Below are 23,849 nucleotides of genomic sequence, written 5' to 3' on the forward strand. Positions count from 1 at the left end.
GGAGCAGGGGGGTGAGGGAGAACTCAGGGAGCACGTGAGACCCGAGCCTGACTCGGAGGAGACGGACGGGAACTGGGGGGGGGGAGGGGGGGGTTCGCGTGAGCAGAGGCAGAACAAGGACCTGGTGGGGGGAGAGGCCACCCCGGCTGACTCACACAGAGAAAACTATGGACCAGGCAGCTGGACTCCCCGTGAGGCCGGGGCAGAGCCACGCAGGACACACGGGCGGGGGAACCGGGACAGCAGGGTCCGAGAAGGCGCCCGGTGGTCGGGGGTAACGGGAGTGGGAACAGGGGCCTTTCTGGGAGCTGCGCTGGGGGCCGGAGCGGCCGTCCACACGAGCACCCACCCGGGACAGGAGCGCGGCCCCCTGCGTGGCCTCACCTCTATGGCAGAAGGTCAGCCGCCGCTCCTCGCCCGTCTCGATGTTGGCCACCCACAGGTCATTGTTGTTGATGAAGGAGAAGAAGGCGGGGTCGGCAGGGCAGATCTTGGGGTCCATGCGGGGCCCGGTGCACTGGGTCTTGATTTCCAGGGGCTTCATGGGGGACACCTGGGGACACAGAGGTCTGGCTCAGGGGGACGGGAGGTTGCCCGGCCACCCGCCCTGCCCCCAGCCAGTGACCAGGGCTCACCATGAAGCCGTTCTTGCCCCCGTCCCGACAGTGGAAGAGGCTGTTGCTGGCCTGGAAGAGGAAGAGGCCGCTCTCGCTGTGGAAGTCGTAGGAGGTGATGCCAAAGACCCCCAGGCGCTTCCGTTCCCGAAGGAGCTCTTCCTCCCGAGAGTAGACTCCGTGGTGGGGAGTGGCCTGGGGACACACACGGACGGGCCCGCGTCAGCAGCCAGAGAGAACTTTCTGCTGAGCACAGCTGTCCGGCGCAGCTCCCCGACCAGGAGGCCAGAGCGGCCCGAGCCCGGGGGCCATGAGGTGCCCAGGCGGGCTCGGCAACAGGGCTGGTGGACAGGCTCCGGGCTCACCCGAGGCTTCCTCCCCTCTGGGCCCGTCTCTGGGCTCGCCTGCGCCCACATCTGCCCAGAGGTCCTCTCTGAGGCAGACGGGGCTCTCCCCTAGCCGCCGGCACGGGCGGCTACCCAAGGTACTCTCCCCTGCTCCCCAACTCCAATGCCGCAGACGCCCTCCCTCCTGCCCTGAGCACCATCCCGTCCAACCAGAGCTTTGGGTGAACCCTCCCTCCACCACACACTTCTGCTTTCTGCACGGGGCGGGGGGGGGGGGGGGAGCGGGGCAAATTCAGGACCACCTGGCCACCCAAACACCCAACCCGGAGGGGTCTGGGCACGCGGCTGCCCCGAGGAGAACTCTGAACACGACGGGGCAATGTTCCCGGCAAGAAACGCGTTTTTGAAAAGCAGAACCCGGAGTGCAACGACTGCCCCCCGCCCCCGCCCCCCGCACGCCCTGCCCGGTGGGCCTGGGGCAGAAGTGAGGGCGGTCACACGGCTGTGGAGAAACGCACGATGTCCCTCCACCCAGCACCTCGTGCTGCCACGACCACAAAGAAATCAACACAAACCACGGCAAAAGGCACCCCCGTCCCTCGCCGGCCCTCTTCTCCCTAGGTGAGCCGACTTTGGATGCGGTTAAGTACTAGCCAAGTCTCCCCTGCAGGAACCAGGTTGGTTCCAAGTCTTTGTGAGGCGTGGAAAAGGAACTTCTGGTAAGGAGCGCTCATCAGGGCCCGCACTGGGGCTGGAGCACAGTGGGCAGGGGGGCCTGCACCTGTCTCCCTCGCCCTGGGTGGGGGTGGCGGGGTGGAGGGGGGCCCAGGGCAGCGCCGGCCGGAGCCCCGCAGCACGGGCTCACCTGAAAGTGATCCAGCATTTGCTTCCAGGACAGGAGCAACAGAGCCTCCTTCCGGACCTTCCTGGGGATCTCGGAGTAGAGGAGGGAGTTCTCGCGGCTGCCATAAGGCATCCCTTGGGGAGAAGAGAGAAAAACCAGAATGGGTGACCTTGCCCAGGGCGAGGAGAGGGCCTGGGGCAAGGGCTGGCCTCAGCGGTGACGCTGGCTCCCCTGGCTCCCCGCGGCTGGCTCCTCTCCGACCTCCCCCCCCCCCCCCCCCCGGGTTCGAGCCCATTAGCAACAGTAATGGGATCTTTCACATCTGAGAGGTTTGGACAGACGTCTTGTGCTAAGTTACCGAAGGACTAGCACGCAAGAGAACAAAAGGGGTCGGGGAAACCCAGCTCTCAACAGGCGAGGCTCGGGGCTCGGGTGTCTGCTCCCGTCAAAGGCTTCTGCGGAGGCCAAGGACCAATCCAGGGTCGGAGAAAGAGCAAACGTAGGAAGGGAGCCGGGGACCGTGCACCCCACCAGCACCCCTCCCCTCGGCTCCGCTGGGCCCCCACCCACTCGACACCAGGAGCGCCCGGGTGGGGACAGCCACAGACGCCCCCAGATGCCCCCCACTGATCTAATCTGAGCCTGTCTGCAAGAGGACAGTAGCCGCCTGGTGAGGACTCCGTGTGGCCGAAACGAGCCGGACGCAGAAGGCGCGTCACGCGGTGTCCCCGATGGGTCGCTCGGAGGGATGTGGGCTCTTCGCCAGTGAAGCCGCTGTTTCTCGTGTTCTTGCCTCTCGGCTGCGTCTTACTGTCAGAGGGGCGGTCGTGTTCTTAGTGGCAAACGAAGCAACAGCCTCTCTTCCAACCCGCAGCGTCTTCAAGTCAACGGATGACGGCGGGGCTGTTGTTAACGGGCTACAACGCCGGGCCCCTCTCGGTCCCGTGCCCTCCAGGGGGAAGACTCCACGTGGCGGGGGCGGCCTCTTCGGGGACCTCCTCGTACGCGCTCTCGCCTCTACGAGTGGGGGACGGGGAGGCCCCGCGCTCGGCGCCTCTGGGGCCAGAGCCCGACAGATAATGTCTGTTCTCGTCACGACTCTCTTTACGGGCAGCTGGTTCATGTGGCAATCCACGAGGGCTTTCCACTTCCGAAGAACGTGGCACGGGAAGCTCAGTTAGCAACAGAAGAACGTATCTCAGGAGGAAAGGTTTCAAGGGCAACCTTAGGAAGCTCACGCTGAGAAAACGCAAAGGTGATGTAGACGTGCGCCTGGGCCACACCCACGGTTTCACGGCCAAGGCCCCTCGACACTGTGCCGTCTGCCTCTCATCCCCAGCTCGAGGCACAGGTGTGACGCCGCCCCCCACCACCCCAGGCGTCCTTCCTTCTCAAGTTCATGTGACAGGTGGGGACAGACAGGTGGGGACAAGAATCTCACGGTGCATGACCCCATTTCCGTGCAACGTCCAGGACAGGCAACCCCAGAGAGACAGGAAGCGGACTCATGGTTGCCAGGAGCCGGGGGCGGGAGGGGAGCGAGAGCTAATGGGTCCAGAGTTTCTTTCTGGGGTGACGGAAACGTTCTGGAATTAGACGGTGGGGGTTGCACAACGCTGTGAGTGCGCTAAAAGCCAGAGGTGCCCACCTTTAGAAGGGCGAGTTTTAGGCTCTGTGGGTGACACCTCGTTAAGAAGAGCCGCGCGGGAGCCGCGTGGAGGGCCGGGAGGAAGCAGCCGGCAGCCCGAGCTCCGGACCCCTGTCCTCGGGGCTCAGCGGGAGAGCCAGAGGCTTCCCAACAGGAAGTCAACAGAACGGCCTTGCCAAGGACATCAGAGCCACCTCCTCCGCCCAGCGCATTAGTAAGTGACGGCACCAAATGGCACAGAGCAGCACATTCCCTGCGGCGCCCTGGCACCTGTGACGGTGATGTCACACGCTGGGCGTGTAAGCCCGGGGTCTGATTTCTGCTGCCCCTGCCCCTCCCCTGCCTCCCCCCTTGCCAGCTCCACCCCACCTCTGGGGACAGCACCCCAGCCCCCAAAATCCACCGGGGTGGCAGGTGGCCCAGATGTGCACAAGCACCATCTTCGGGCACTGTGGCCTCAGGAGCCAGCGTGATGGGCATGTGACCCGCACTGGGCCCGGGCTCTCCTCAGGTCACGAGGACACAAGAGGCCCCCACCCCCTGCGGAGGGACTCCCAGAGTGGTCACGGGCCCTGCGTCGTCCTCTGTCCTACAGGAGACGCCCACCTGCAGGGGGACGAGCCGACCAACCCCCGCGGAGCCGGAGAAGCTGCGGTCCGAGCCCTGGAACCCGACCGCCACCATCGTCGGCCCCGGAAGCCGGCACATTCCCTCCTCTGCTGATTTTCTTTGCGCCGGACCTCATCCGTCGTGTGCATCCGACAAAGCCCTCCCTGAGGCCCAGGTGACGGCGAGGCCGGCGCTCACTCAGGGGGGAGGGGCTCCCAGGGGAAGCACGCCGGCATGGCCCTCGGAGGCCCCTTCTGTTCCATCCACAAACACGGCTGGCTGCAGCGTTCCTGGGGCCAGACCAGCACAATGACCTATCACGAAAGTACTCGGGGGCTCCAGGGGGGCGTGCCCCAAGAACCTGGACACGAAGTGAGCTTCGGGGCACCCCGAAGGTACTGAGTGATGCAGACGGATGACCTCAAACGTGAGCTACGTCACCCCAAAAGAGCAGGATGGCTCGGAGATGTCCGGGGAAGGTTCTGGCGTCTCCGCCAAGTCCACAGCCCTTGTCTAGGGCCGTCTGTCCCCTACCCGCCGTGGTGGCAGGCGTCCTACGGACTGCAGGGACCCACTCACCCCAGCCCCAGACACACGCACGGGCCGCAGACAAGACATCTGACCTACGTCGAACGGACCTAGTTCCCGCTCCCAGAAATTCTGAGAGCTCGTCCATCTGTGCGGGTGGCCGGAACCTGAGATGGGTCACCCTGGGCGCGTGGCGGTGGAAGGCAGGTGTCCAGTGGGGGCGGATGTGTGGAGCAGAGCGTGTGCGGGGCAGACGCCTGGGCCCCTCGCAGCTCCTGGTTCCCAGGGCCACGGCCTGAGGCCCGGGGTGGGGGCTCCCCGGCACACCCGAGTCCTTCCTGTGAGGTGCCCTTGGTGGTTCAAACCAGCTCAGGGGGTTTCCATCCCTTTCGGCAGCTCTGCGGTTGGCTGAACAGTGGCCCCCAAATGCCCAGGTCCTGATCCCCAGACCCTGTGAGTACGTCACCTTCTGCGGCAAGAGGGAACCTGCGGAGGGGATGCAGTTAAGGGTCTGGAGTTGGGGAGAAGCCTGGATTACCCGGGTGGGCCCTAAATGGAATCACGTGCCCTCATAAGGGAGACAGAGGCAGACCTCAGACACAAGGTAGAGGAGGAGGCCCCGTGCCCCGGCGGCCACAGCTGAACTCGGAAGGGGCAAGGAACGGGTCCTCCCCCACAGCCTCTGCAGGAAGCGTGGCGCGGCCCGCGGACACCTTGACTTTGGCCCGGAGAGACGGAGTTCGGACTTCTGGTCTCCAGAACCGCGACAGAGTACGTTTCTGTTTGTTTTAAGCCACCGAGTCAGCGGTGATTTGCGACAGCGGGAGCCCCACGAAACTCATACACGTATCCGGTCCAGGACGGCAGCCTGGCCTTGAGGCGGCGAGGGCTGGAAAACCGAGCTGGGGGCCGCGGAACCACGGGGAAGAGAGAAGCAGCGGCCGCCACAGTCCACGTGTCCCGGCCACCTCTGACCCCGAGAGCCACGCCCCCTGATGACCGTCGCCCGAAGCACGCCCAATCCTCGTCTCTCCCAGGCCCGAGCTGGCATCCCTTCTCTGTAAAGGGCCACGCGGTGCAGATTTTCAGCGGCGGCGGGGGACACACGGCTTCTGCCGCAACTACGCTCGGGAGCGGCCGCGGAGGGGACAGAGACGAATGGGGGCGGCTGAGGCCCAGCACAACCAGATCTCCAAAACACACGGCGGTCGCTTGCTGAGCTCTGTTCCCGATCCCTCCTCTTCCAACCCCGCGCTCACCAAACCACCAACGTGCTTTCCACACACGTCTGTCTCTACGAAGGGGTGCTGCACCGAGTCTGCGGAGGGCAGAGCCACCCGGCGTCCAGTCGCTGCCGTGGCCCTCGGCGGGGGTCAGCCGCAGGCAGAGGACGCCCCTCGCCGACCGGCGCGTGCCACCCCTCACGCCGATGCTGACCGAGGGCCCGGCCGGGGCCAGCATCGTCCCGGAGGGGCCGTGGGTCCTTAGAGGACGGTCAGGCCCTGAATGTCGAGTCGAGGACCGAGGCTGAACACCTGCCCCGGGTCACCAATCGTGGGCCGTTGCTGCTTCCCCAGGGGCACGCCCGGCCCTGTTGCCGCAGGGGCCCCGCGAGACCTTCGGGCAAAGCAAGGCAACGTCCGCTTGCTCAGTAGACACTCGCCGCCCACCTGCCAGGAGCCAGGCCTGCGTGAGGCCCCACCGGTTCCCCCACAGGCCCTCCCGGGGCCGGCAGGGAGCACAAGCCCACGAACGGCCGCCGGGGATGCAGACGGTGCTACCCCCGAGGCACGTGGCGCAGAAGGAAGCGACGAGCAGGTAACGTGCTTATCCAGGCGTCTGGGGCGAGGACCGCGATCGTGTGACCAGCCGCTTGTGTCGTTTATCCCCGGGCGCACTCAAACAGCCTTCCCACGCGTGGGCCCACGGCACGCACCCACGGGAGTTACTTGTGACTCCGACGGCCAGGAGCCGCTCACTGGCCCGGCCCGGCCCGGCCCGGCCCGGCCCAGGGGGCTGGGAAACGACTCAGGGGCAGGCCCAGCCGCCCTGGTTCTGGAGACGATCGCAGCGGCTCAGAGCCACATCCAAGGCCCAGCCACGGCACGGCTGCAACCCAACGGGGCAGGGCCGCCCTCTGCTCCACTCACCTGCACACCTGCCCCCCCCCACCTCCCCCCGCGGCACCCTTGCGCCAGACCTCTGCTGCAAACGGAGGTCACCGCGGTGGCACGGCCTCATGGGACATCTGCCCAGGGCCAGGCCCTTCTTTTTGGGCCTCCTAACCGATAGGACCGGCTGGGCCTGAGGGCGCCTGGAGAGCTTACCCAGGTAGTAGAGGCGGTGGGAGTGGGGGCCCGACTCGTCTGTCTTCTGCACGAACTGGAAGTCGTGTGGAGCCTTGTTGACGATGAGGCCCGAGTTCTTGCGGCTGCCGTGGATGATGTTCCGGAGCCCGTCCCACGAGTGCTTCTGCACCTGGAAGCGGGAGGCCGGGTCCTCCGTCCCGACCGCGTCACCCCGCTCAGACGCTGGCGCCCCAGTGGCCATCCTCTCTGTCCCCTCAGAATTCAGCGACAAGCTGTAAGGGGGAGGGGACAGCGGGGAGACGATGAGAAGGGAGGATGACGCCCATGTGTCACTGACAAGCTGCCCCCTCGTCAGACGCTCCTGAACCCCCCCGACGAGCCCCCCTGCAACTGTCCCAGCCCCCCTGCAACTATCCCAGCCCCCCAAATATGTCCCAAATGCGTCGTTCTATTTCTTTCGAACACCACAAATGCTTCCGAGACCCAAGCCGCTGCCACCTGTGTGACGAATGACCCCAACATCTCGCTAACGGACCCAACACATCCACCGCAGATCTGACCCCATCACTTAAACGTCTTCCTTGATTTTCCACAGTCCTGGGGGTAAAAACCAGTCCCTGTCACGGCCTTCAAGGCTCTCTGTCCTCTGACCCCCGCCAGCCCCTCGAACCTCATCCCCTTTTTATCAGTTGCCCAGCCAAACTGGCCTTCCGTTGGCTCTTCAAACAGGCCAGACTCCTTCCCACCTTTGCACGTGCTTCCTTCTGCCTGAAACACTTTTCCCCTCTCTCTGCTTGACTAACGTCCAATCAGATCTCAGTGTAAGTATCTGTCGGGTCCTCAGAAACCTTCCATGACCATCTGTACCGAGGCTGGTCTCTCCATTAGGCGCGTCAGCGACTAATGTCCCCTGCCCTCAGAGCACTGGCACAAGGGCTGTCTGTTGATCACCTGTCCCGTTCATGGCAGTGGCCCCAGAACCTCAGGAGGCCCCTGGCTCCCAGGACGCATTCCACAGAGGGCCGTGTGGAATGATTATCTTGCATTAAGCCCTTGGGGAGACACGCTCGCTCACACGCAAAGAACTGAGCGTAAAGAATTAATCGGCACAGCTCGTCCCCCATGCCATCCAGCTTGGGGTCCAGCGGGGGAAACTCGTGCCTCACGGGACAGGCTCAGAGAGACAAGCAGCTGTGCACAGACGGTGTGAGTACCCCAGCAGAGAGAACGGACGCCCCTCGGGACAGCCCCCCCACCCCTCCCCCGCTCCCTGAGCAGCTGTGGCCGAGGCCCCGTCCCTCCCTTCTCTCCCCCTGGCTGTTTGGGCACATTTCTTGAGCAGACTGGACTAGCCAGGCAAATATTTGCTTTAGGGAAATCTAAACATAGCCACAGTGACCCGGTTCCGGAAGAGCCGGGCTCTCTAGCGAGGCCGCCAAGGTGAGCAGGGCGGCCTCCCTCTCCTCCGTGGGCATCGGCCGGCCTAAGGTCTCGCTGAATGCTGGGCCTCCTTGTGCTCTGGGATTAGCGGCTTTGCTCCGGGATTAGTGGCTTTGCTTTACAGGCGGAGCCCGGGCTTCACTGGTCAAAAGTGGGAGTTGTTGCTGCTACACAGGGACAGGGACAGCCCAGGCCGAGGGCTTCAGAGAAGCACCAGGCAGAGCTGTGCCCACCTTCACACGGTGCCCTCCAATTCCCAGAAGGGCCTGCCCCTTCACGGCAAGACACCCCCCCGAGTCCCCATACGGGAGAAAGGACCCCTGTCTCCTGCTTCGAGGGGCAAGAGGAGACGCTTCTGAGCATGGCCTCTGTGGGCCGATTTTCAGAGTTCCCTTTCCACCCCGACCCTGTATCAGACGAGGGACAGAAAAGCCTCCCTGACTCCATCCTACTGGACCCAGCCAGGACTCGGGGGGCACGGCAAGCAGGCGGTTCCTGCTCCCCAGCCACAAAGAGTGCCCTCGGTTCACAACTTCCTACGATGGCTTTGAAGACAGGGATCACAGGCCATCAGGGCTTTTGGGAACCCTCGGGGCAAATGAACCCAAGCCAGAAAAGACGGGAGACCCAGTGAGGGTCACGTGCAGCAAGTCCTGGCCCGCCCTCGTCCTCCCCCCCCACCCCGCCCCCAGAGCTGTGGTTTACCTCCACGGGCGGCGGCGCTGGGCATGAGCAGTGTCAGGCAGGGGCTGGGGCCAGGATGGGCGGAGCGCTCCGGAACCTACATGGCCCCGAGCGCTGCTGACAACCAGCCCAGAAAACCAGGCCAGGGGACTCCTCCGACCGGCCCAGCAGCCCCCCCACCCCACCCCCCACCCCGCCGAAACTGCGGCCACCGTTCAGGCCTTGCGCACGGCAGCAAAACCGATCACAACCTCCAGGGTTCCCAAAGGGGACCCCATAAGCTGAGAGCCGGGCAGAAACGCTCACAGAATCATGTGGCTTATTTCCATAGCAAGGAACAATAAAAATGATCTTGCCTCCGATCACTGCAGAGAGCCCAAGGAGCAAAAATGTGATCCAGGAGATGAGAAATGAAATGAAACATCGGGAGAAACTTCTAGGAATCTTCTAGATGTGGCCAGGCGGTCTGAGCTCCCAGACAGGCCAAGGCTTGGTGCTATGACTTGGTCCTCCACTCACCTCTCTCTTCCCCAGAAGTGCAGAGAGACTGCAGAGGAGGCGGGGGAAGGGGAGGAACAGGTGACCAAGTGCCCCGCTTCCCACCCTAGGCCAGCCTGAGCTCCTCCAGTCAAGGGTTTACACAGCTGGGGAAACGGAAGCGGATTCCAAGCCACTTGGGCCGGGTCCACCTACGCTTTCCTTCTGCCAGTCGGCAGGACGCCTCGCGGACCACGAGGCCACGGGCAGGCGGCTCGGGCCCTCCAGTGGTGCCATCACCGTCAAGGCCCCACGGGAGGTCTGCGGCCCGCGAACTGGTGCTCCGAGAGCCAGGACCACCGCCCCGCGGGGCATCCGCCAGAGACCCAAGCGGGGCCCGTGACGAGGGCAGCGGGCAGAAGGAAGAAGGAACTGCGGATTCTCGGTGCCGGCCGCAGGTCTGGGAGCACTCGGCCAACCGCAGAGAGAGAAGGCGGGCAGGGAGGCAGGCGCCGGGGAGGTGAGGGGCGGGGGCCCGCCGTGCTCGGGGAGGAAATGCCTGAGCGGCCCTCATGGCCCCTGGCCCCGTGGGGCCGTGCTCTGCCCTCCAAGGCCTGCCTCCGGCACCGTGCGGGCCTCCCACTGTCACGACTGGCCGGCGCAGACTCAGTTTGCAGCCCACGCCGTGGCCGCCCGGGACCTAACGCCCGTGAGAAGGGGCACTCGGGTCTCCGTCACCAGCCGACCTGCTGATGCATTTCCCCACCGGACACCGGAGCCCGCGTCCGGGGAGCGAAGCAGACTGCTCAACGTCACCCCTGTCTTCCAGGAGCTCTTTAGTTCCCTTCCTGCCCGCCCGGTCGCTCCCACCGGCTAAAAGCAAACGAAGCCACGGGGGCTAGAAGCCCACTGGCCGGAGGGCTTCCTGTGGCCTCCGTCTCGTGCACGGCCCCACACGTGAGACTCACCAAGTGCCCCGGGGCCTCACGTGGACAGTTATGATTACTCCTCACCGTGACCCTGACAGGTGAGTTCTGGGGCCAGCCCCATCTGGGAGGCTGCAAAGTAGGCTCAGAGGGATCAAATGACCCGCCCGATATCAGATATCACCCGAGTCTGACGGACCCCGAGCCCACATTCTAACCTCCGGACCAACGGTTCTCAGCCGGGCCGGATCCTGCCCCAGGGGACACCGGGTGATGTCCGGGGACGTCTGTGGTTGTCACACAGGGGTGCTCCTAGCATCGAGGGGCTGGGGGCCAGGGGTCTGCTCCACCCCCCACGGCGCCCAGGACGCCCCCACAGAGAATGGCTTGGCCCCACGTGAGCAGTCCCGAGGCTGAGAAACCCTGCTCTCGCCCACATTGCCACCTCACGCGGAACAGCCAGAACAGAGTCCTGGGGCATCGCAGAAAGGTAGGGGGTGGCAGGGGGAGGCAGGGGTCTTCCCAGACCTAGGACATCATCGGAAATTTGGGAACCTCAACGACACCCCCACAGGTCAGGGCTCCCGCGGCCACACCCCTTACCTTCTCCAACCTTCGGTGTGGTCGTGATCCAGGCGGAGCTTCTTAACCTTCCGCATTAACCACTCGGCTGACCTCAGGAGGGTGGGGGAGCCTGCGGGCAGAGAGACCCCCGGGCTGCAACCCCCAGCGGTCTGGGCGTGCCCGCTCTCGGCCCTCCTCGCCCGCCCACCGCTCTAGGCAGCCCTCCGTTACTCCGGGGACACCCAATGCCAAGGGCATTCTGAAAAGGGTCTGCCCGGAAATTCGAGAGGGTGCCCGGCATTTGCCAGAAACCAGCAGCATCCTTTTTGTCGTGCAGTCCTCCCAAGGCGAGAAGTCCCCGAGAAGACGGCAGTCTTAAATGACGCCAAGGACGCCACCCCCGGTGCTCACCAGAAACCGAACAGTCCCAGGGTCCCCCCTGTGGCCACACTCTGATGGCCTTCCTGACCTCCCCTTCTCGCCCCTGACCGTGATCTCCAACCACGCTGGCCTTACTCTCCCCTACACACACCGACTCCTTCCCACCCCAGGGCCTTTGCGCTTGCCGGTCCCACGGCCCAGGGAGGGGCCCTTCCCTGCCTTCTGTGGGACTCGCCCCTCTTCTCCTTCACGCCCCGGTCTCACCTCTGCAGAGGTCCTTCCGGACCCCCAATCCAAAGTCACCGCTCTGTCACCCCCACACAGCATCCTGTCCTTCCATACAGAGCTAAGTCTGGGGTAGTGGCTCTCAAAGGGGAGGACTCTGCCCCCCCTCCCCAGAGAATGACTGGGGACAGCTGTGGTTGTCACAACTGGGGGTGCTCCTGGCACTGAGTGTGCCGAGGCAGAGAAACTCTGCATTCTTAATTTGGGGGGGCAGTGGAGTAAGATCCTCAGGCCCACACGAGACACTCGAATAAATCCCTGATGGGTCAGACTGTACAAACCACGGTGAACCCAGCATCTGTGAGTGACCTCCCCTCTCCCTCAGTTCACAAATGTAAATGGCGCAACGTCCCAGGACCTCAGGAGCCCAAATGATTATGGAATACAGAGTCTCTTCGGGGCCAACTGCATCCCGTCACCCAGCGGGTCTCAACCAGGGTCAACTGTGCCCCCACGAGCCATTTTTGGTCATCACGGCTGGGAGACGGGCCCCCGGCACGCAGACCGGAGGCTGCTAATCCAACCACAAAGCGCAGGACGCTCGCCTCCACCCCCACTGCGAAGAGTGACGTGGCCCCAAACATCCCCAGTGCTGAGGCTGAGAACCCCTGCTCTGGGTGAGGGGACACCCTTCCCCGGGATGTCACTCCAGGGGGGCAGGCTTACACCCGTCCTGTTCCATGCCTGGCACACACAGGATTTTCGGTAGAGTTAATGAGTCCCGGTCCTCCCTTGAACGCTGTCTGAAGTCAAAGGGAGCCCTGCTTTGGTCAGTACCCGAACACCCTTGTGATGAGCCAGGCCCCAGGTGGCTGGGCGGGTGCCGAGAGGCTTCAAGAAAAGGGAAGCAGGGGCCCCTGGGCGGCTCAGTCAGTTGAGCGTCCCACTTCGGCTCAGGTCACCATCTGGCAGCTCGAGAGTTCGAGCCCTGCGTCGGGCTCGCTGCTGTCCAGCCTGTCAGCGCAGAGCCCGCTTTGGATCCTTTGTCCCCCCACCCCACCCCCCTGCCCTTCCCTCCCCCGTGTGCACTCTCCCAGAAATAAATATTTGAGAAAAAGAAAGCAGCGCCCGGTCACAGCACCGAGACCGTGGGCGAGCCCCGGCCTCACTCTTAGTCCTGCGGTGAAAAGAGGGGTCGCTGTGGTCAGAGAGATGGGTTCAAATCCTGACTCTACAACGTTCGGTCTCTGTGACCTTGAGAGACCACTCGACCTCTTGGTTAAGTCAAACTAGGTTGAGTGTAACCTCTCGGTTACATCGTGCTTCAGTTTCCGCAGCTGTGAGACGGGGGCCACGGTACCCGCGTGGAGGGCTGCTGTGACAATGACGTGCTCAAATAAAACACCAGGTGCGACGGAACCTACGTCACAGCCAACACTGTCACCTAGACAAGTTACTGACCATCGGGCGGGGGGCGGGATTGCACCGACGCCCCCCTAAGAGCCAGGATCCCCACCAAAGGCTGACTGAGGGCCAGGCGCTGGGCTCCCGGTGGGGAGGATGCAGCCACACCCCCCCCCCCAGCGGCCCCAGGGCAGTGACCCCGGAGTTGCAGAAAACCACTTCCTGCAGATGTCTATATCCTGGAGCACGCAAATGAGTCCCGCCAGCCCACACGCCAGCCGCCACCGTCACCCCGCGGCCCCCACCACTGACCTTCTAAAGGGTCCAGAAAGCCTCCATTCCAGCCGCAGGCGTGGGATACAGACCCTGATGGAACAAGCATGCCTTAGCGCAGCAGGTCAGCGGAGAGCCTGGCCAAAACAGCCCGCTCTCCTTCCCCTCGAGAGTCCTGACCACCCCCCCCCCCAGCCCCATTCTCTCTACCTGGACAGAGCCTAGAGCCACCTCACCGCCCTGCAACGCCGCCTGCGTGCCCTGAACTGCACCGGGGAGGAAAGACCTCCCCCATCTGGCCCGATCCTCCCGGGAACCAGCCAGGGACTCGACCACAGTGCACACCTCCAGGGCTTCAATCCAAGCTCCTGGAAAGCACGCTGGTTCTTGCCACTGAGGCAAGTGACTTCCTCCCGGTGGGGGGGTGGGGAGAACGACGGCGGCGGGGGAAAACGGAACCAGCGGGGCCCTTCTGACGGCTCGGCGGCAGCATGGACGGGGAAGTGTCAAGACCGGTCTACAGCCCGGTGGGAAGCAGGTGGGCGGCCGGACAGGGCCGGAAGGGAGGCTGAGAAGGGGCTGGAACCTGTGGGGGTGTGGATTAGGGGAAGCCAAGCGCCCGGGGAGGGGTGAGTGGGTGGGGGCAGGAAGCAGGTCCGGGAGGCGGCCTCTGCTCTCAGACGGGGAGCATGTGTTTGCATGGGGAGGGGAGCTCCAGGGCCTGCAGGGAAGGAGCGCCGTCGTGGGTGCGGCCGCTCCCGGAAGGGACCGGAGCCAGGTGGCTTGGGCAGCGACGGGACGAGAGGGGAGGCTGGGCCGAGCGAGGCTGAGAGGTGGCCCGGCCACCGGAGGAAGCAGAAGGGGAAGAAGGGCCGCGGAGGGCCCGGGGCGGAAGGGAAACCGAGGCGGGGGCCGTTGGAACCGGGAGTGCGGCCAAAGGCAGGGCCGGGGCGCGGGGAGGCCGGGGCGGAGGGCACCCGAGCGGCCGGCCAATGGCGCGTCCGGGGTCAGGGCTGAGGTGGGGCGGGTCAATGGCGGGCTCGGGGTCGCGGCCGAGGCGGGACGGGGCGCGCAGGCGCTGCTCACCGGGCTCGGGGGCAGGCGCGGAGCGGCGGCCGGGCTGCGAAGGGCGTCCCGGGGCCGGAGGCGCCTCACACTAGAGGCTCCATGCCCGGGACTGCGGCCCCGGAAGTGGCGGGCGCGGGGGACAGCGGCGGCGGCGGACACGGGGGAGCCGGTGGCTCGGGCCCCTTTGACCCGGAAGTTGAGCGGCCCAGGCGGCGGCCTACGATTGGCCGCCGCCCGGACGGTACCAAGGTGGCTGCGATCCCGGGGGGGGGGACGCGCCCGCACAGTCCCTGGCGGCCAGAGGCTTGGAATTTCCCTCGGCAGCATCTTCCGGCGCGGGGAGCTGGAGGGGACACTGGAGAGGGGCGCCCCTGTGCGGTTTGGTATCGCCCAGCCCGGCCGATGGGACTTCTACTAATGGCGCTCGGAGAAAGCGGTGCTTGCCGGAGCGTTGGTGGTATAGTGGTTAGCATAGCTGCCTTCCAAGCAGTTGACCCGGGTTCGATTCCCGGCCAACGCAGGCGACGGTGTTATTTTTCATCCCCCCCACCCCCCCCCCCCATAGCCTGTTGAAACGTCCTTTATAAGAAGAAAAAACTGCCGAATTAAAGTTTTTCGTACCTTGCAATGACTTTAAAAGCGACGGAAGAAATTTAAAAACCTCGTCCTGGTGACCCTGGAGTAGGGCTTACCCGCCGTCTTACGCTGAGAAAAACGCGTGTTTCCGCCCGGGATCGAACCGGGGACCTTTCGCGTGTGAGGCGAACGTGATAACCGCTACACTACGGAAACTGGCGAGAGGCGGCTTTTCTGGGACGCCTATACAGCCTGCTTTTGCGGGGATCCCCGCGCTTCCGGCCTGCGCCCCGCCAGCTCGCTGCCGCGGACGCCGAAGGGAGGAGGGGCCGGGGAGGGGGGCGCGGTTGGGGGGGGCGGTTCTCGGAGGAGCGCGCTTCCCCCTCCCCACCCCCCCAGACCAGGATTAGAGCGAGGAGAGCGAGGCAGTGGCCTCAGGTGCAGACACGAAGGGGGTGCCAGAAAACGCAACAATCAAGACAAATGGATATTTTCATGCAACATACCAAAATCCTCCTGTTAGTAGCAATAGAATTCCATAACGAACAATGTATCAAAACTGTACGTGGAGACCGGTTTCGGCAGCGCTTTGCCCAACCGCAGTGGAGTCTGAGGCAGGAGCAAGAATGTGCATTTTTGAGTGGCCATCCCCCCCCCGCCCCCGCCCGAGTATCCTCAAGAAAATATTGAAACTTAACGTGTCTGACAATTCAATTCAAAACATTAAGAACTTCATGGTAATGTTACTCTCCTGCGCTTAACGGAAACAAACACATCGATACTTTCAACATCTGCTTCTGCGGGAAGATTAACCCGTTGACGGGACGCACGTCGTTCCTTATGCCCCAGAGCCCCCTGGGGCCCAGCAGACCACTGTCACGGCCATGTATCATGAAGACCTATACTCCTTTCCTACTGCTGCTGGGACAAAGTGCCACAGACGGTGGCAGAGTCTGCGGGCAGCCTGGCCAGACTCAGACATGGTTCCGTCCACCGCCTCCTCCACTGAGCTGGAGGCAGCTCCTTCCTTCCAGATGCTCACCCGGAACCTGGGAGCTGCCCTGGGCTCTTTTCTCCCCCACCCACGTCCAATCACCCCGCACATCCGATTAGCGCTGCTTTCAAACGCGCCCCAAATCTGATCACTTCTTCCCCACCGGACGGCCATCACGCTGGTCCGCCCCATCGCCACAGTCCTGTACCTGTGCCCCTCTGCCCCCTGCCAAGCCTCCTTGCTCTCCCCGCCGCCCCCAGTCCGTCCTCCCCGCAGTGGCCACCAGAGGGTGCCCGTAAGCACCGAGTCAGGGCCCACCCTCCTCTCTCGGCAGCCCTCCAGGGCTCCCACCTCCCAGAGGCAGAAGCCCCATAATCCTCAAGGCCCCGCTTGACCTGTGGCAGTCCCCTCCCTGCCCTCAAGTCTAACCTTTCTCACGCTCCCTCACTCCGCTCCAGCCACACAGGCCTCCTCGCTGCTTGCGCCTCCAACTGCCCGGCAGAGCCCTGCCCCAGGACCTTTGCACGGGCTGTGACCTCTGGTTTCTCCCAGGTATTTTTTCCGGCTCCTTATCTCTCCTCCTGCGATTCTTGATTTCAATGTTACCTTCTCAGAGGAGGCCTCCCTGCGCCCCTCCCGCCTTGGCATCCATAAATTCAGTTTCCACCGTTGCACCGTGTTCTTTCAAAGGCTTATCAGTCTCTGAAACGATCCCATTTGTGGATTTGTTTTCTCGTCTCTCTTCGGTCTCCTCCCCTAGACTGCGGCCTCCTCCCCCAGTGCACAGTTTGCCTGTTTGCCTTCTGTTTCTTCAGTAACCGTTTCTTGAAATTACGGAGAGCTGGCCGGAGGAGAAAAGGCCTGGGCGCGGGAACGAAGCAATAGAGGTGGGCTTCCTGGTGGAGGGGGAGTAGCTCAGAAAACATGTCTCCCTGTGAACCCCGTCAAGCCCTGAGAGCTCGTTCACCCGCCAAACGAAACAACAAAAACTCCCTTCAAAGGATTACTTGGGTCGTTCAAACGCACTCGGGGGCACTTGTTTGCCAGTGAGGTCCTGCCAGTGATCCTGGGGGGTTGGGGGGGGGGTGTCCACCATCTGAGAGAGGCGCCTTGGCTGAAAAGGGTCCCCGGCCTCCCCAACACCACCCCTCCCGCTGCCCACACCACCCTCCCGTCCAGCCCCGCTCTGAGCCCCAGACCTCAGCGTCTCAAAGTCAGACACTCCGCTCCCCCCAATATGCACCCCAGCACTTGCAAGAGTGTCCCTGTCCCCAAGCCGGCCGCCTCAGCAGATGGGATTGGTGGCCAATTGCTGGATTGTTCTAGCAGGTGGCTAGCCATTCTTGGAGTTGGAGGGAGGAAGCGGAAAGAGAAACGAGAGAAAGAAGGGAAGCGCACAGGGATTCAGTTATTTCCAGGCTGGGAAATACCTGTTGCAAAGGCTAGCTGCCTCGGATCCCTTAGGGTGTCAGAGAATAACACGCATGGAGTAGCGGAATACGTGCTGGGAAACATTCTAAGGAGATGTCGCGCTTCATTTATTTAAAAAAATGTTTACAAATGTTTTATTATTTACTTTTGGGACAGAGACAGAGCGCGAGCAGGGGAGGGGCAGAGAGAGAGAGGGAGAGACAGAATCCCAAGCAGGCTCCAGGCTTCTGAGCTGTCAGCACAGAGCCTGACGTGGGGCTCGAACTCACAAACCGTGAGATCACGACCTGAGCCAAGATCGGACGCTTAACCGACTGAGCCACCCAGGTGCCCCGGAAATGTCACTCTTTATTATTCATTTTTTTTATTTTTCTGTCTTTTCCCGGTTCATTTTTATTTGGGGGTGGTCTTTTTTTTTTTTTTTTTTTACTTTTTTTTTTTTAATTTACATCCAAGTGAGTTAGCATATTGCGCAATAATGATTTCAGGAGTAGATCCCAGTGATTCGTCCCCTACATATGACACCCAGTGCTCACGCCAACAAGTGTCCTCCTCGATGCCCCTCATCCATGCAGCCCACCCCCCTGCCCACGACCCCTCCAGCAGCCCTCAGTTTGTTCTCCATATTTAAGAGTCTCTTATGTTTTGTCCTCCTCCCAGTTTTTATATTATTTTTTGTTTCCCTTCCCTGATGTTCATCTGTTTTGTATCTTAAAGTCCTCATATGAGTGAAGTCATATGATATTTTCCTCTGATTTCGCTTAGCATAATACCCTCCAGTTCCATCCACGTAGTTGCAAATGGCAAGATTGCATTCTTTTTGACTGCCGAGTAATACCCCATTGTGTATATAGACCACATTTTCTTTATCCATTCATCCGTCGATGGACATTTGGGCTCTTTCCATATTTTGGCTATTGTCGATAGCGCTGCTATAAACACGGGGGTGCATGTGTCCCTTCAAAACAGCACCCCTGTATCCCGTGGATAAATGCCTCTTAGTGCAATGGCTGGGTCGTAGGGTAGTTCTGTTTCTAATTTTTTGAGGACCCTCCATACTGTTTTCCAGAGTGGCTGCACCAGTTTGCATTCCCAGGAAATGTCACACTTTAAACTCACTTAGTCTACCCAATAATCCCATGATATGGGCACGATCAGCAGCAGCAGCCCCCTTTTAATGGTGAGGAAACCAAGGCACAGAGGGGTTAAGTAACTCGCCCAAGGTCACACAGCGTGTAGTAACGAGAGTTGAGATCTGAAGCCGGGTGGTCTGGCTCCAAAGTCCTTGGCACAAGACTAGGCTGCCTTCTCCACAGATGAAGTTCAAGGTAATCAACGTACCTAAAAAGAAAAGGAAAGAAAAGCCCATTGGCTCTGAACCAGCCATTAGAAGATCCGCCCTGGACCTTATCAGGGTCATGAGCATATTAAGACATAGTGGTCTGATGGGTTTTCAGGCCAAAGAACAGAGACAACCCAAATGTGCCCCCCACCCCCAGTTTGGCAGTGGATGGAGAGGGCAAGGGGAGTGTGTTGATAGACAGAGGCCCCCTCTGAGGCATTTCTCAGGGCTCCTGGGTGGCTCAGTCGGTTAAGCGTCCGACTCTTGATTTGGGCTCAGGTCACGATCTCACGGTTTGTGGGTTCGAGCCCCAAGTCAGGCTCTGTGTTGACAGTGTGGAGCCTGCTTGGGATTCTCCCTCTCCACCCCCCCTCTCCCGCACGCCCCCCCCCCCACTCACTCTTAAGGTGCCAGGTCTTGAGCTAGGTGGTTTTTTTTTTTAACATTTATTTATTTTTGAGACAGAGAGAGACAGAGCATGAATGGGGGAGGGGCAGAGAGAGAGGGGGAGACACAGAATCCGAAACAGGCTCCAGGCTCTGAGCCGTCAGCACAGAGCCCGAGGCGGGGCTCGAACTCACACACCGCGAGATCGTGACCTGAGCCGAAGTCGGACGCTCCACCGACCGAGCCACCCAGGCGCCCCCAGAACTCACATTTCTAAACCTCTCCACAGTGAACCCAGCCAATAGAGAAATCGGTCACAAATGATGGCAAAGTAGGCGTGTTAGGGCTGCAGGAATGGGAAGGAAAGAGACAGGAGCCCTGAGTGGCTGGCAAGGGGGAGTCTGGGTCACTGGCCTGCGTGAGCCGGTCCCCGCTGCCTCCTCCCTTCCCTCGCTGCCCCTCAACCCCCTCCGTCTCGAGGCCACCGCATTGTTCGGGGATATTCTTAGCTCTGCACCATCAAAGCAGCACAGTCTGAAGGCTAAACGTAGGGAGAGATGGGACGTCAGAGGGGGAGCGATGGGGACACTTGTCTGTCTCCCCACACCCCCCCAACCCCCTCGAAGAGGCTGGAATTTCCCCAGGACTGGGTTTCTCGCTCATTCTCTCGTGGTTGTGGGTAGCCTGGCAAATTCGGCCTCGCTGTGTGGCATTGGGCACGTGGCTTTCTCTCCCTGAGCCTCAGCCTCCTCGTCTGTGAAATGGGTATAACAGTGCTCTCTCCTGGAGGGTGATGGTGGGGGGCGGATTATATAAACCAAGGGCAAGCCATGGAACTTGGCACACAGTAGGTGCTCCGTTCCCGGTTCCTCCCCTGCTCGGTCTCTGGGTCCAGCTCGCCGCTGGAGGGTCACGTAACAAATAAACAGCGCTGAGGCTCCAACAACCAAGTACGGCTCGTCCGCAGCCACTGACGATACTGGGCGAGCCGGGTCCTGCCCTGACCTCGGTTCGCTCATCTGAAAAATGGGGGTCACAACAGCACCCGCCTCCTGAGCGCTAAATAAATAGGCAGCGAGGGGCGCCTGGGGGGCTCAGTCGGTGAAGCGTCCGACTCCGGCTCAGGTCATGATCTCACGGCTCATGAGATCGAGCCCCACGTCGGGCTCTGTGCCGACAGCTCGGAGCCCGGAGCCCGCTTCGGATTCTGTGTCTCCCTCGCTCTCTTCCTCCTCCACTCCCGCTCTCTCTTTCAAAAATAAATAAACATTAAAAAAGTTTTCAAAAGATAAACAAAGGGGCCGCGATGCTGGGAAGGGCGTCCCCCATCGGGCAGCTGGCCCAAAACAGGCCCGTGGGGCTGAGGCCTTTCTCCTTCCCTCTTCTTCAGCCGGCCCCCTCCCCCACTGGCCTGTCCCCCTTCAGGCAGGGACACAAGGCCCCTGTCCGCTCTCCCTGCTTGCCATGTCCACTCTTCCCCAGCACGGCCCATGTGCCTCAGCCTTTGCTCTGCCCACGGTATGCACAGCCCCGTGGTGTTCAGCAAAGACATTAATTCCACGAACGATCTGACTCCCTTCTAGAAATTTCTCTCCCGTGAGGAAGTAAGGCCCCACGTGCTCAAGAACCCATTGCGATGGCCCCATACGGACTGCAAGTTCCCACAGTCTGGTTGTTACACACACGCCCTGGGGCCAGGCGGCCTCCGCCTCGACACCCGCTGACTGGCTCTGCAACAACCGCTAAGCTACTGTCCCTCTCTGTGCTTCAGGTGCTCACTTGTGAAGCCTGGTTGGTGGGAAGGGTTTAATGAGTTAATCCTCATAAAAAGTAGGTTTGCCGAGCGTTAGTTTCGATCTGATGGGCAGCCTGACTGGGCCCTGCGAGCCCAGATGCCTGGTGGGGCCTCCCTACGTTCTCTCTGGAACTTTCCTGTCTGCTCCCCGGGCCCTGCCCTCGCCTCTGTGAACCGAGGAACCCTGCGTGGAATTCTCTCCCCGCCCCCTTCCCGAGCCAGCCAGCTCTGTCTGCGGGACCCTGACCTGCCTGGAACGCACCCCCTCAAAAAAAAACCGGGGTGCAGTAAAGAGAGAGGGAAAGGAAGGCAGGGCGATCAGAAGGAGGGATGGCACCGGTTGGTGTCTCCAGGACATTGGGGAGGGGGTCTGTTTGAGAGGGGACACAGGGGGACACCAGTTCCGGGGGTCCAACGCAGCAAGCTGTCCCTAGATGGCAAAACTGAGGCAGGCCCGGCCTTTCCGCTCTTTCCTGCCCTCTGCTGGCAGGGGGAAGGGAGGCCCCTGGAGCCGAGAGGGGGGCTGGGCCAAGGGGAGGGGGCAATTGGGGGGGGGCGGCCGAGACAAAGCAGGATGTGGGTCTGTCCGACAGCAGCCTGGCCTTAAGGACAGCGGGCTCCGCGCATTGGCATTGTCTCCGGAGCGGGCACAGGGCTGGGGGAGGGGGCGGTGCGCCCCCCCCCCCACAATGGAGCCCCCCCCCCCCAAGCCAGCCAGGCTGGGGGAGCTGCGGCCCCGCCCACCTTGCGGCAGAGGGCGGGGCCGAGGGGGGGGTGGCTGAGCACCGATGAATTCAGCTCCACGAAAGCCAATTAAAGCCTGCGGGGGGGGCCCCAACGGGAGACCCGGAGGCAGGGGGGGAGGGGGCCCCCACGTGAGCCAGGCTGGGGGGGGGGGCTTGGAGAGAGACCTGCGTGGGGGCATCGCAGGAGGGGTGAAGCTCTCCCTTCCCCGGGCTGCGCACACCAAAGTCCTGATTAGGAAGACGGAAGCCATCGAGCCCCAGGAGGGTGACAGGGCCCTGGGGCATAAAACGTGGAGGGACAGCCTGGGAAGCACCCCCTCACCCCTGCCCTTTGCCCCCCACCCCGGAGAATGCTGAACAGCGGGCCGGATTTCCTTGGTCAACAGGGTCAGATGGTCCACCCCCTGGCCAGCCACCACTCAAGGGGTCCACTCCTTCGAGACCCTGGCAGGGAAAAGCAGGCCTTGCCTCCGGGAAGCCTTCCAGGAATGCTGCAGGCCCTTCTCTGGGGCTCTCCCCTCCTGTCTGTCCCCTCTCTGCCTCCTTGCCCCTGGGAACCTCCTCCCCCTCCCTGAGCCCCACCTCTGAGACTTCCTTCCCTTCTCTGAGCCACACTCAGACTCCCCCCCCCACTCCACTCTCTGAGCCCCCTTTCCCTGTCTGAGCCCTTCTCTCTAAACCTTCCTCCTCCTCCGGAGACCCCTTAGCTCCCTGTCCCTGGGACCTGGGGCTTGAAGTCTCAGCTGGGCCTGGCTTGAGGGGCTCCAGGATTCTTGCCCAGCCAGGTTTCTGGGACGGGGGGAGGGGCCTTCCAATCACACACACACACACACACACACACCCCAGTTCTCAGCAGCAGAGCAGGGGGGCTGTGAGTCTACAGTCAATATTTTGGGGGTGACATGGGGTGGGGACCGCAGTTTGAGACCACTCTGTGGCTGTCAGCCGTGCGGGGTACACCCGGGGATTCAGTGCGTGGAGGCGGGGAGCATGGCTTGTGAATGAGCGTGTGCGAGCCCACTCACAGGGCCACCGTCTACACACACACACACACACACACACACACACACACACAGATGTGCGCGTGCACTTTTGCCCACAGGAAGGAGGCTAAGGAGACCCAGAGACAGAAACTCGATGACAAGAGACAGATTTGGGGAAGGGCTGGGAGCACACACCTGTGTAACAAGAAGCAGCCCTGGGAGCATTTAGAGGCCAAGCATTCCTGGAGCAGAGAACAGCAGGTGCAAAGGCCCTGAGGCAGAAACAAGCTGGTTGGTGGATAAAGAACCCAGGTGATGGGAATGGTGAGTGGTGAGGCCCAATGAGCAGTAGGGCCTGAGCCACGGGGTGGCACACAGGGCTGAAGAGGGCGAGCTCTGGAGCCACACTGCCTGGCTTCCAGTTTAGCTGGCCAAGTTTGCCTTCCAGCAACCTGAATGCTCCATGCCTTATCTTCCCCACCTATATAATGGGTGGGAAAGAGTATCTGCTTCCGGGGCGCCTGGGGGGCTCAGTCGGTTAAGCTTCCGACTCTTGATTTCAGCTCAGGTCATGATCTCACGGTTGGTGAGTTCGAGCCCCGCGTCGGGTTCTGTGCTGACAGCTCGGAGCCTGGAGCCTGCTTCGGATTCTGTGTCTCCCTCCCTCTCTCTCTCTGCCTCTTGCCCGCTCACACTCTGTCTGTCTCCCTCTCTCTCTCTCAAAAATAAACATTAAAAAGTGCTAAAGTAAATAAAAATAAATAAATACAAAAGTTGTCCAGAAAAACCGCCAAGGCAAAGACCGGCTTGGTTGCCAGGAGGCCCCGGGCATTTTGCGACCAAAGCAATTGGCCGCCTTCTTGTGGTTAAGTTTCAGGATCTGGATGGTTGTTCGTCTCATCTCAGCAAAACTCCGGGCTCCCCTAGTGGCCCCTGAACTTGGGCAGTCACGGCAGCGGCCGGTTTTAAATTCTGCCCAGAAAGAGTTAAGTTCTTCAAAAGAACCCTGTTCCCCAGGCCTTACCTGCAGAGACAGGCCTCAGAGCAGCAAAAGGGAACAGTGGCTTGGGGACAGGAAAGGCGCTGTCTCCAGGACCCAGATGTCCCCTCCTGGGAACACTCTATTATAACCATGCCTTTTAACTTCTGATGCTCTGCCATCTGGGGCCTTGCTGACCCTGGACGACGGCCCCTCCCAGCTCATTCCCAGAGATAGTAAACAACCTGTCCATCAGTAGGTTTTGCAAAGACACA

General features: G+C 61.9%; 1 protein-coding gene and 2 non-coding genes across 16 annotated transcripts in view; 1 reads left to right on the forward strand and 2 right to left on the reverse strand.

The window, feature by feature from the left end:
- The window catches only part of DPP9 (dipeptidyl peptidase 9), a 40,797-nt gene extending 25,569 nt beyond the window's left edge, over positions 1–15,228 (reverse strand). For 6 of the 14 annotated variants that reach the window (XR_006214588.1, XM_042977824.1, XM_042977833.1 and 3 more), the window contains exons 1-8: positions 14,360–14,513; positions 13,313–13,366; positions 11,030–11,120; positions 9,380–9,570; positions 6,918–7,171; positions 1,827–1,939; positions 636–809; positions 385–553 (exon numbers count right to left, since the gene is read on the reverse strand). Coding sequence is in view for 13 of the 14 variants with exons in the window: in XM_042977824.1 (XP_042833758.1) it covers positions 385–553; positions 636–809; positions 1,827–1,939; positions 6,918–7,171; positions 9,380–9,447 (778 nt within the window). In the remaining variant the exon portion in view is untranslated. Of the gene's footprint in view, positions 1–384; positions 554–635; positions 810–1,826; positions 1,940–6,917; positions 7,172–9,379; positions 9,571–11,029; positions 11,121–13,312; positions 13,367–13,483; positions 13,596–13,618; positions 14,303–14,359; positions 14,514–14,962 lie in introns of those variants that run through there. The other 8 variants (XM_042977829.1, XM_042977838.1, XM_042977826.1 and 5 more) reach the window with 7 other exon arrangements.
- On the forward strand, positions 14,790–14,861 carry TRNAG-UCC. Its single transcript has one exon. It is a non-coding gene; the product is annotated as a tRNA-Gly (tRNA).
- Positions 15,061–15,133, reverse strand: TRNAV-CAC. Its single transcript has one exon. It is a non-coding gene; the product is annotated as a tRNA-Val (tRNA).
- Positions 15,229–23,849: the final 8,621 nt, after the last annotated feature.

This window comes from Panthera tigris, chromosome A2 (assembly GCF_018350195.1).
Source record: "Panthera tigris isolate Pti1 chromosome A2, P.tigris_Pti1_mat1.1, whole genome shotgun sequence".
Lineage (NCBI taxonomy): Eukaryota > Metazoa > Chordata > Mammalia > Carnivora > Felidae > Panthera > Panthera tigris.